Genomic DNA, 12,397 nt, shown 5'->3' with positions numbered 1-12,397 from the left:
TCAATGACACATGAGTTTGATACCTCCTACCCAGCTAATGGAGAATCCTGTAGCCCCACTTCATTCCCAGCCCCCTCCCTCTGTCTATCCACAGGTTGCCCAGACATTACCCCTATATCTGCACACAGTACCTTGGCATGTCCAGAGAGTTCCAGGGGGCCCTTCCGGGTATTTTCGGCAGGGGCATAATAGAAAGCGAGTGCCTAGATCAGCACCCAACAAAACAGGTGTGGGAATTTCATCCGAGACCCCCACCTCCCTCATCCCCCTTCCCGTACCCCAATCTATGAATACCTTTGCACAGGGTATGCGTGAACGGGTCCCCCCAACTCCTGTGAGGGTAAGGAACTTTCCTGGGATGAGGTTCCTTTGCTCACCTCTGGCCGGATCAAGGTGACTTCTGCACCGGTTTCCCGGAATCCAGTTACAGACCGGTTGCCCACAGTGCCGGCTGCAAGTTGGCGGGGGTTACCCACATCTTCCTGTGGATGAACAGCACGGAAGAAGAGTTGCTGGCTGGCTGGCCAGATGATGTCGTCTGCTTCTGCTCAGGACACTGCGTACTGAGATGTCCGGCTTTCCCACAGGTGAAACATCTGCGGTTGTCAGGCAGGAATGGCTTGGCTCAAAGCGCTGCAGGTGTGGGTGGAGGGGACGCTTGACTCACCGACGTAGGAGATGTTGCTAGGGGTGATTTCCCTCCTTTCCAGCTGTTCGGAGGAGCCTTGCGATGATCAGACACTCGCGTGTTGGACGAAGGTATCTGCCAAATCGGCTGCAGCTTTAGTAGATGCTGGCTCTCTCTCCAAGACAAACTGTCTGACGTCGGCCGGGCAGATGTGCAAAAGTTGATCTCGTATCATGAGATCTTCCAAAGACTCGTAGGTGTCAGCTTTCAGTCCCTTAGTCCACTGTCGGAATGCGGTGCGTAAGCGACTCGCCACATCCGTGTAAGAGTCCCCAGGTCCCTTCTGCATGGACCTGAAACGCTTGCGGTACACTTCCGGGGTCATCTGGTACTACCGGATGATGGCTTCTTTTAAAATTTCGTAATCATAGTCTTGCCCCTCTGGCAATTCAACAAATGCGTCCAGGGCCGTGCCTCATAGCCCTGGTGTCAGATACCGAGCCCATTGAGTTGGGGGCACATGGTACTGATGGCACGTTTTTTCAAATGACAGTAAGTACGTGTTATAATGTCGCTATCTTTTTCCATCACTGGAAACTTGGCTGTGCCCACGGCCAGAGAGGTGTCCCTGTGCTCTAGGGACCCGAGGTTCTGCACTTGTCGCTGGGGCTGGAGCCCTGCCATCTCCAGCTCGTGCCGGCGATCAGCTTCCCTCTGCACTGCCTCTCTCTCAGCCTGGCGTTCCGCAACCTCTCTGTCAGCCGCTGCTTGGCGTTCCGCAGCTTCTCTGTCCACCACTGCTCAGCGTTCCTCTCTCTCCGCCGCTGCTTGACGTTCAAGGAACTGCAAGCAGGCCAGAGGATCTGTCTCCTGGATGCGTTTCAGGGCTTCCTGCATCTGAGGAGAGTCTCTGCTGGTTACAGGCACTCCGGTGCTGGCCCGTTCAGGCGGTGGTGTGACGATAACATTCGGTGATCCTCCAGTGTCAGTCTCTGTATGCCCATCCTGAGAGGCTGTCTCTGAGCCACTGGGATTGGAGATAGAGGGAACCCCGTCATGTTCAAGTTCCCCCGAGTTCTGCTCAGATATCATACTCCACTAGATCACTAATCAACTCTTCACAATTTTTGCGACCGATCTCCAATCCTCGTGAGGTACATTCTGCACTCAAATCACTTTTGCTCATTTTCCTGTATTCTGCTGCACCAGGCATGATTGCAAGCAAAGATAGAATAGGAAGCAGAGAAAGGGAAGGAGCTGTTGCTATATGTCTCTCTCTCTCTCTCTCTATATATATATATATATATATATATATAAACAAAAATATGCACCGCTTGTTTCTAAGGACTGTTTCCACAAAGGTTACAATCCTTCAGTGCAGAGCTAGTTTTTAACACTGCACTGAAGCTCTTAATGCAACTATCCCACGTACGCTGCCAGCCAATATGTCACGATCGCGGCGTCAGACCCCAGACCTTCTTACCAAACTCATGACCGAAGGACTAGCTGATCTAAAACCGCGATGTCACATGCGTAACAATGCCACACCAAGCTGCACCCTGCACAACAATTTTCCAGCTAATTGGACCACAATTGATGTACCGGCACCCTGAGCGATTGTTACTGGGTCAGATTAATTACGCAATTAACCCTTCACACTGCCACCACCTCTTTTTTGTACAGAGAGAGGAAACTCGGCGATATCAGGTAAAACACTATAATGGTTGAGATAATCATCTGCATAATACGGTCACCGAAGGCCGATTATGCAGAGGGTTAAACACACACAGTAGCGTTCTCTTTAGAGGCAGGAATTCGTAAATTGCAATAAAGCACTATAGAAACAGTTCAACACTTTGAGAAGGAAAGATTTATTACTAAAAGGTCAAACGGGTGCAATAAAAATATTTACAGAAAAAGATGTAACTAAGATATACCGTATTTTTCACTCCATAAGAGGGGGAAAAATGTCAGTGCGTCTTATGGAGCGAATATAAAGCGGCCGGTCCGGTATTTCCACCGCCACCATGTCAGAATACCGGGCCGGCCGCTCAGCTGTTCTCTGCGGCAGGAACTCACCTGTTCCTTGGTCCAGCGCTGTAGTCTTCCCGCGTCGGCTTCTTCCCGCCCCGGCATCTGTGACAGCCAGGTGCTCACTGCGCATGAGAAGTGCTGCGCTTTGTGAATGGTCCCAAAAGACACCGGACCATTCACAAAGCGCAGCGCTTCTCGCGAATGCGCAGTGGGCAAGTCAAGTGCCCACAGTATAGGAAGGAGAACTCCACGGAAGTGGGTACCTGTCAAATTCAGGTACCCGCTCCCCCTCCCTCCCTAAAGGTGCACAGTGTCTGGTCATGCCCTGTACTATCTGCAGTCTCTGGTCAGCTGTACTGTCCGTAGTCTCTGGTCATCTCCTGTACTGTCCGCAGTCTCTGGTCATCCCCTGTACTGTCTGAAATCTCTGGTCATCTCCTGTACTGTGTCCGCAGTTTCTGGTCCATCTCCTGTACTGTCCGCAGTCTCTGGTCATTCCCTGTACTGTGTCCGCAGTCTCTGGTCATTCCCTGTACTGTGTCCGCAGTCTCTGGTCATCTCCTGTACTGTGTCCGCATTCTCTGGTCATGTCCTGTACTGTGTCCGCAGTCTCTGGTCATGTCCTGTGTCCGCAGTCTCTGGTCATGTCCTGTACTGTGTCCGCAGTCTCTGGTCATCTCCTGTACTGTGTCCGCAGTCTCTGGTCATCCCCTGTACTGTCTTCAGTCTCTGGTCATCTCCTGTACTGTGTCTGCAGTCTCTGGTCATCTCCTGTACTGTGTCCGCAGTTTCTGGTCCATCTCCTGTACTGTCCGCAGTCTCTGGTCATTCCCTGTACTGTGCCCGCAGTCTCTGGTCATCTCCTGTAGTATGTCCGCAGTCTCTGGTCATCTCCTGTACTGTGTCCGCAGTCTCTGGTCATGTCCTGTACTGTGTCCGCAGTCTCTGGTCATGTCCTGTACTGTGTCTGCAGTCCCTGGTCCATCTCCTGTACTGTGTCTGCAGTCTCTGGTCCATCTCCTGTACTGTGTCTGCAGTCTCTGGTCCATCTCCTGTACTGTGTCTGCAGTCTCTGGTCCATCTCCTGTACTGTGTCCGCAGTCTTTGGTCATCTCTTGTACTGTCTGCAGTCTCTGGTCATCTCCTGTACTGTGGCCGCAGCGTCTGGTCACTTCCTGTACTATGTCTGCAGTCCACTGGTTCAGAATATTTTTTTCTTGTTTTTCTCCTCTAAAACCTAGGCGCGTCTTATGGTCAGGTGCGTCTTATGGAGCAAAAAATACGGTATATATAAACATACAGAGACTAACAGCACAGCAAAGAGCTATCAGAGAGTGGTGAAAGGGTTAAGGTACTTGCCAAAGTCCTGGGTTAGCAGATCCAAGTTTCAGAGCAAAAGGGCACAGGTCTCCCCAGGTGGTACTGATGTTAAAATGGGAGACGTCTTCAACTTAGACTCTTAGGCCTGACAACCTATTTTGTAGTCCCCAGCAGGGGGTTTCTCTGAAGTCAAGGACCAATACCCTGTTTAGGGTGTGTAGGTATGGGTGGATACCTCAACTAGAGCCAAAATCTCCCATAACTCATATTTTGGCCCATAACTTTCCAGCTGCAGAAGTGACATTCCACCCGCGGGTAGATTATTATGCAGACACGTCTGAGGATTGATTAGATATGAATTATGAAATTATACACTGTACGTTTCTTGAGATCTACTTTTCTGTTTTCCTGTGTATCCGAGACAATGCAAGTGACCTATCAAACTGTTCACCTTCTCATGGCCAATCTGACGATAGGTCCTGTTTTTATGTAAGTCTCTCATATTCCAACATATGAGACATAGGGGAGAAATGGATTTTGAAAAGTGTTTATCTGATTCTGTCACCTACACTGAGTTAGGTTTATTAGGTTGGAATCTCTTTCAACTCCTGGGAAAGCTTGCTTTATCTCTTACGAGGTGTTACAATTTGCAGGTTCTTTGGACATGGGGGGGCTTTATAGCTCCTATGACCCTCCTGTGACATTCCCAACTCACACACATACTGGCCAAATGTGGCTGGGCCTCTCTAAGGAGGGAGGGGGGAAGAATGAAGGAGAAATATATTTGTCAGGATATCCTTTGCCAAAATGGTTGAACCGCGTCCATCTCTGGGTATACGCTGTTACAGATTGAGCATGTATAGGTATTGGAGATACTTTTTCTTTGAGTGCATAAGCCCTTGCAATAAGCTGTCATCCATCTGGCAATTGTGAACTTTACCAGGTCCTGTTGGCAAAACAAAAAGCACCAGTTTTTTTGGGATACAGGCCTTGGCTAGCTCGCTCTCTCCCCCTTTCCTGACCTGCCAGGCTACATACTCGGATAAGGGTTTGGTATGGATTTTGATGGGGATCCCACTCTATTTTTTTTTTTTCATTTTGACGTGGGATTCCTCTTAAAATTTATACCAGACCAAAGGGCCTGGTAAGGATGGGGGGGGGGGGGGGGGCGCATGCTGTTTTTTTTCCTTATTTTTTTTTTTTTAATTGCCAGCAAAATGGTTTGTTTATATGCAGCTGTCAGCGGGCTGCTCCTTTACACCATCACAATGGCAACAAAGCTGTTATGAATAAATCTGATTAATGACAGCCCTGCTCTTCCTGGTGAGCAGTGATTGATCCACAGCTCTCACATGGTACATGGGGCCAATTGCAGCACCCTGCACCATGTGACCAGCTGGAGCCAATCACAGATCACTGTATTTTGAACGGTCATGAACTTCACCCATTTATGACAGTTCAAAGGAAACATTGCATTGCAGGAGCAATAACCTTTATTGCTCCAGCAATGCAAAGTGTAAAAAAAAAAAATAATCCCTGATCGCCCCTCCCCCAAGAGTAGTACAATGTTGCTATGGTAACATTGTAGTACTCTGATAAAAGTATTTAAAAAAAAAAACTTTTTTTTTTTTTTAACTACTTACCACCCTCCTGCTCAGAATATGCCTAGAGCAGGCAAAGCAACATAATCTTATGTCGCATTCTATTTTCGGGTGTGCGTGCGCCCCCTTGCCATCCAGGGAGAGAAGAACAAAACACGGCACTGAGTAAAAGCACTACGTTTTACACACACGTTAGATTAACACATTTAACTCTTTGATCACCCCGTCACCCAGCCAGTGCCATTTGTACAGTATCAGTATATAGAATTTCTCACTGATCACTGTACTACTGCCGCTAGCGACATCAGATAGCATCAGGATCAGTTAGTACCCCTCCCAGCCAGGGTCAGCTAGCGTTAGATTGCCTGCACACTATAGGTCGCTGATCACCACCATTGCTAGTATAGTGTTTGTACAGATCAATATATTCATCATGAACAGAACTATACTAGTGCCTCCTTTGTATAATGTCACCAAAAACGCAGTGTTAGTAGATAGCCCCTTTTTTTCACTGAAGATTTATATCAATTGATTGTGGGCCAAAGTAATGTATATGCACAACAATACATTGCCGAGCAACCCAAATTCCCATTGAAACCTAACAGTTTCTAAATTTAAAACGTTTTTGGGCCTAACTCTCAACATGGGCATTACAAAAAAGAATGAATTGCGGTCATATTGGCCGACAGACCCGATTCATCATATGCCCATGTTCTCTGCTGTTACCTATATGCCCAACATACTGATACTTTGCAGGACTTTGAATGGTTATACCGGGATGATGCTTTCAGCTACAGGCACCATTCTGGTATAATTTTTTTCTCAGCTGGCGGTCGGCTTTCATGTAAAAACAATCCTAGCTGCTAATTAGCCACTGGATTGCTTTTACAAGCAGCGGGAAGGGACTCCCCCATCCCTCTTGCCGCCTTCCAAGGTTTTCTTGGGCTCTCCCATTCCACTGGGGAACCCAAAAATGTAGCCGGCAGTTCTGCTGGCTGACAATAGAGCTGATCGTAGACTGGAATGCCTCCAATCATCTCTATGGTCTAGGAGACTGGAAGCTACAAGCATTTCATCATTTTTGTGTTGCCGGATATAAATAACATTTTAAAATTGGGAAAGCATCTGATCACACCTTTAAGGGCAGAGGAGAGATCTAGCGTCTAATAGACCTCAGATTTCTCTGAAAAGAATACCTGTCAGTGCCTATTGCCATTACAGTGGATAAAAAAAAAAAGTAAAAAAAAGTACAGTGTAAGAAAAAAAAAAGCAAAATAGTTACAAAAAAAAAATTCATGCCCACCTCCATCCCCGTGCGCAAAGGCAGACGCAAGCGGCAGTCCCATGGTGGTATGTAAACAGATTGCACCATGCATGTACCACCATGAACGTCAGAGGGCAGTAATTTTAGCACTAGAACTTCTGTGTAAAACTAAAGTGGTGTCCTGTAAAGGCTTTTAAAGCGTCACCTGTAGATATTAAAAATTTATGGAATTTGACGCTGTTGCACGGGCATGCTCAATTTTTATAGCATGTCATGTTTGGTATCAATTTACTCGGCGGAAAATCATCTTTTATATTTTATCAAACAATTGGGCAATAGAGTGTGTTTTTGTGCAATAAAATTCTAAAAAGTGTATTTTTTTTTAAATATTTGCATTTGAAGAATCCCTTCGCAAATACTGTGTGACATAAAACATTTCAACACCCACCGTTTTATTCTCTATGGACTCTACTTGAAAAATTACTTTGAACCCCCAAACATTATATATTTTTTTTAAAAGCAAACAAAAAGTGTCAGAAAAGTGGTTAGAAAAGTGGGTGATGTCTGGCATAAGCATCTAATGTTGGCCCTGAAATGCCAGGATAGTAGAAGAACCCCCACAAAAAAAATCCTGATCAATCCTTCTCCCCAAGCAGTACTGTTTTCCAACAGAAAAACATGTTTTTGCAGAATTATAGGTATTTATTCTTTTTCATAGCAAAAGAAAAAAATAAAAGTGGTGATTATATACCACCAAAAGAAAGCTCTCAAAAATGTAAAAAATGTCATTTGGGTAAAGCGCCGCATACCTGAGTAATTGTCATTCAAAATGTGACAGTGCTGAACACTGGCCTGGGAAAGTAGAGGGTGAAAGAATCCACACTTGAGGAGGGTAAAGATATTTATTTGTAAAACATTTTGAAAACCATTTATCATTTTCCTTCCACTTCACAAATATGTCCCACTTTGTGTTGGTTTATCACATAAAATCCCAATAAAATACATTTACATTTTTGATTGTAACATGACAAAATGTGGAAAATTTCAAAGGGTATGAATACTTTTTTCAAGGCACTGTAAATGTAAAGTTATGCACTGGAGGGCTAAAAACATGCATCATACATACTCAGGGGACTACAACTTGGGGAATCAATGGTGGAGAAGGATCTGGGTGTTCTGGAAGATCATAGACTTAATAATATCATACAATGCCAAGGTACATTTTCTAAAGCTAGCAAAATACGTTTTTGTAACAAAGAAGTATAGATGCCAGAGAAAGAGGGTTGTGGCACGATTGTTGGCAAAAATAAGGTTAAAACAGGCGGTGAGGAGGCTTTGCATTGCTTCCTCGCCACCTGTCAGTAGCCTCTGGAGTGCAATCTGGAAGCTGATCAGGCTTCAGTGGCAAAGAAGATTTAGACACACATTCAAATCTACCCTAAAGGAAATCACTGGCTCTGTCCATGAAGCTCCACCCACTTTAAGATGTTATAGGAAAGGTAACAGATGTTACAGTGAGGGCTAAATGAAAGATAGGAGGTGCACTAAAAAACAGTATCAGCGTTGCAGTACTAGAAAACTGGGTGCATGTTTAAAAAAAACTTTACCCCCCCTTTCTCCCTAGGAAACAGAATAGAAGCAGTAAATAGGCCGAATTGACTTGAAAAAGGGGGCCACACCCCCATAACACATTGTTCCTGCAACTGATGATTGAGGCACACACTGGTTTTCCATGTCCCACGGTGGTGCTACATCTTGGACGAGACCATACATGCCAGCATGGGTATCTCTAAGCTAGTGTGGACACAAGAGTTTTTCAGAGATCTGTGGTTCTTGATATACCTGTACTATATTCATGAACATTTGAGTGTATTGGTTTTAATATAGTTCATTATAATAAAGACTGATTGCACTAGGGCGCATGCACACTCTTTTTGTTTTTGCTCAAAGAAGCGGTGACTAGCCTTACTCATCAACTAGATTAATAGGAGAGTCTGCAAAGCCCTCCTGGCATCAGAGTCTAGATGGGTCATCTGCAATCATTATGCAGATTTATAGATCTGGCAGACCTACATTTAGTGCAAGCACATTCCAGGTATGCTACTGCGTTCGCTGTGTTGCAGTGAAAAACCAGATCATCAGCCTGTCAGGAAGAACTGCATTCATTGGCTGACTGCAAAAGCCTACTAGGATTTAGGATACTACCACCAACTAAAGAAATGTTAACATGACAACAAGCTAAACTAAGGCTCTATGGTATAGTCACCAGGTGGAGTCGCCCTTTATTTTGTTTTACAATGCCATGCGAAGCCTTGTGTAGGCAGCGTAATACCCAATGGCTTTCTATCTCCATCTCTTTATGCTTCTGTTGGGACTTCCAGCAATGACTCATCCAATTAGGTGACAAATCATTGTTTGTCATGGATGATAGCATCATTTTATTTTTTGCTTTAAAAACAGAACATTACCCAGTTTGTAAAAAATTGCATTGCTTTATTACATTTATTCTTCCCACCATAAATCAACAATTTCAATTCATATTCAATACAGACATATTAGACAGTAATCAAAGTTGACCTACAGCAAAGATGGAATCTGTAAAGAGCAGTTAGCTGTAAAACTAATCAGCGCTGATAATAGAGAATAACCTTTATGAATAAAATGCTGACATAATTCCAAGAAAATATAACTACATTTATTGTAAACCTGGCATTGACTGAAAACAAATTGAGTTGTACTGCTAGATGAACACTCATTGCATACATATTAGATGCACAATTTAAATGATGTACATTTCAATGAGGTATGAAGATATGTAAATGAACTTGTACTGGCACTAAAAGTTTAAAGACAAGTAAGGGCAAAGTAGGTACCGTGAGGTGACTACACATACTCACATATCTTCTAGCATTCCCTAAAATTCCCCCAAAAACAGGGCCCTCAATATATGCAAATACTGGCTTTAAGCTTCAAAGCCAGAGGCGGGAATCACCACATGGCAAAACATCAGTCTGGAGGCTTCCAGGCTCAGGCTACTAATGAAGAAAGAAAAAAAAAAACCCACCATTTAAATGCAGACCTGTCAGCATCTCTACAAACCTGAAATAGAATTGTCTCTTAGACAGCCTAAAGTAGCAAATTTGCCTTTTTCCACTTTGCACAGCACAGAAGCAGCGGTCTCAATTTCACAGAGTACATGTATGCAAATGGTTGTATATGTCCATGGTCTCTCAGGTTCCTAAAACTGGCACCGAACAATAGAAAGGATCAATTGGCTTTAAGCATAATGTACCTAAAATTCTCATTTCTGGCCCAATCAACCAGCTTCATTCTTATGTATTCATTGCATGTAAGAATACAAAATAAAGATTATAACTAGTTGCTAGGAGACAAATAATTTGTATACAAGTGAGAACAAACACCACTAAGACGCAATTTAGGAAAATGGGGGTTAAAAAAAAAATAAAAAAATATAGCACTGTCAGTAATCAGTTCTAGAATACAAAAAAACTCTTTTTAGGTTCATCCCTGCGCTAAGCAGATATAATGTGCAATGCAATGTGAATGATATGAACCCATCACCCTTCTTATTTATCTTGTAGTAACTTCTAAAACCCTTAATGAAACTTTTTTCCAATGTTAGGTAGCTTGTATTTATGAACATCTTTCCTTTACACAAGCCTTCCAACGTGTCCAAGTTCATTGAAAAAATAATTCTTCACAGATTCTTCTAGTGTCTTCAGGAGAAGTCACAGAGTGACCTATTGTTCTAGAGTCTGTATAAATCTCATAATCATTTCCACCCTGTGGAAGAAAAAGGGAGAGAATTTAGTACTTTTTAATTGGTGTAGACTTATTTTACACTTAGGTAATTGTCAGATCTCTAAGAGAAGTGCGGATTAAAAAAAACAAAAGACAAAAAAACAAAAAACACAACACATACAGTTGTGTTCAAAATAATAGCAGTGTGTTGAAAAAAGTGACTAAAGCTCAAAATCCTTCTAATAGCTTTTATTTCCATATACACAAATGCATTGGGAACACTACACATTCTATTCCAAATCAAAACATGAAGAAAAATAGATCAAATTTGTGTTGTTCCTTTAAAAAAATTTAAGAAAAGTGAATATTAGACTGTTCTTTACAAACTCAAACATTCACTATATAAACTGAAAAATGTTTGAAGATTTTGCTTTCCTTTGAATAACTTAATTAATATTTAGTTGTATAAGCACTGTTTCTGAGAACTGCTGTACATCTGTGTTGCATGGAGTCAACCAACTTCTGGCACCTGTGAACCGGTATTCCAGCCCAGGATGATTGCACTACATTCCACAGTTCTTCGCTATTTCTTGGTTTTGCCTCAGAAACTGCATTTTTGATATCACCCCACAAGTTTTCTATTGGATTAAGATCCGGGGATTGGGCTGGCCACTCCATAACGTCCATCTTGTTGGTCTGGAACCAAGATGTTGCACGTTTACTGGTGTGTTTGGGGTCGTTGTCTTGTTGGAACACCCATTTCAAGGGCATTTCCTCTTCAGCATAAGGCAGCATGACCTCTTCAAGTATTCTGATGTATTCAAACTGATCCATGATCCCTGGTATGCGATAAATAGGCCCAACACTGTAGTATGAGAAACATCCCCATATCATGATGCTTGCGCAACCATGCTTCACTGTCTTCACAGTGTACTGTGCCTTGAATTCAGTGTTTGGGGGTCGTCTGACAAACTGTCTCCGGCCACTAGACCCAAAAAGAACAATCTTACTCTCATCAGTCCTCAAAATGTTGCACCATTTCTCTTTAGGCCAGTCAATGTGCTCTTTGGCAAATTGTAACCTCTTCAGAACGTCTTTTTTTCAACAGTGGGACTTTGCGGGGGCTTCTTGCAGATAGCTTGGCTTCACATAGGCGTCTTCTAATTGTAACAGTACTCACAGGTAACTTTAGACCTTCTTTGATCTTCCTGGAGCTGATTGTTGGCTGAGTCATTGCCATTTTGGCTATTCTTTTATCCATTCGAATGGTCGTTTTTTGCTTTCTTCCACGTCTTTCAGGTTTTGGTTGCCATTTTAAAGCATTTGCGATCATTTTAGCTGAGCAGCCTATCATTTTCTGCACTTCTTTATATGTTTTCCCCTCTCCAATCAACTTTTTAATCAAGGTACGCTGTTCTTCTGAACAATGTCTGGAACGACCCATTTTCCTCAGAATTTCAGAGAGAAATGCACTGTAACCAGCATGTACAACATTTGCTGCCTTCCTTCCTTAAATAAAGGCAATAATTGCCACCTATTTTTCAAAGAATGAATGTCCTCACTAATAGAAATCCACACTGCTATTATTTTGAACATGCCCCTTTCAATTAGTGATTCAATTACACAGAATCAGCAGCATGCATGTCATGACTGTTGGGTCTGTTGGATTTCTATTACTCTACTACACCTGCTAGTAAATTATTTGCCATGTAGAAATATCATTTTTACCAAAAACAGTGATTGATCAGGTTAGTGATGTCTGACTGCTATTATTTTGAACACAACTGT

General features: G+C 43.2%; 1 protein-coding gene across 2 annotated transcripts in view; it reads right to left on the bottom strand.

The window, feature by feature from the left end:
* Positions 1 to 9,319: 9,319 nt before the first annotated feature.
* Positions 9,320 to 12,397, bottom strand: part of PMM2 (phosphomannomutase 2) — a 31,198-nt gene continuing 28,120 nt past the window's right edge. For both annotated transcript variants that reach the window (XM_089692129.1, XM_089692137.1), the window contains exon 8: positions 9,320 to 10,651. In XM_089692129.1, the coding sequence (XP_089548255.1) occupies positions 10,547 to 10,651 (105 nt within the window). In that variant the 3' untranslated portion in view covers positions 9,320 to 10,546. The remainder of the gene's footprint in view (positions 10,652 to 12,397) is intronic.

This window comes from Staurois parvus, unplaced genomic scaffold (genome assembly GCF_062004578.1).
Source record: "Staurois parvus isolate SC_StPar_1 unplaced genomic scaffold, SC_StPar_1.0 ptg000022l, whole genome shotgun sequence".
NCBI lineage: Eukaryota > Metazoa > Chordata > Amphibia > Anura > Ranidae > Staurois > Staurois parvus.
The sequence above is the reverse complement of the archived record's forward strand: the minus strand, read 5'-3'. Positions and strand labels throughout refer to the sequence as shown.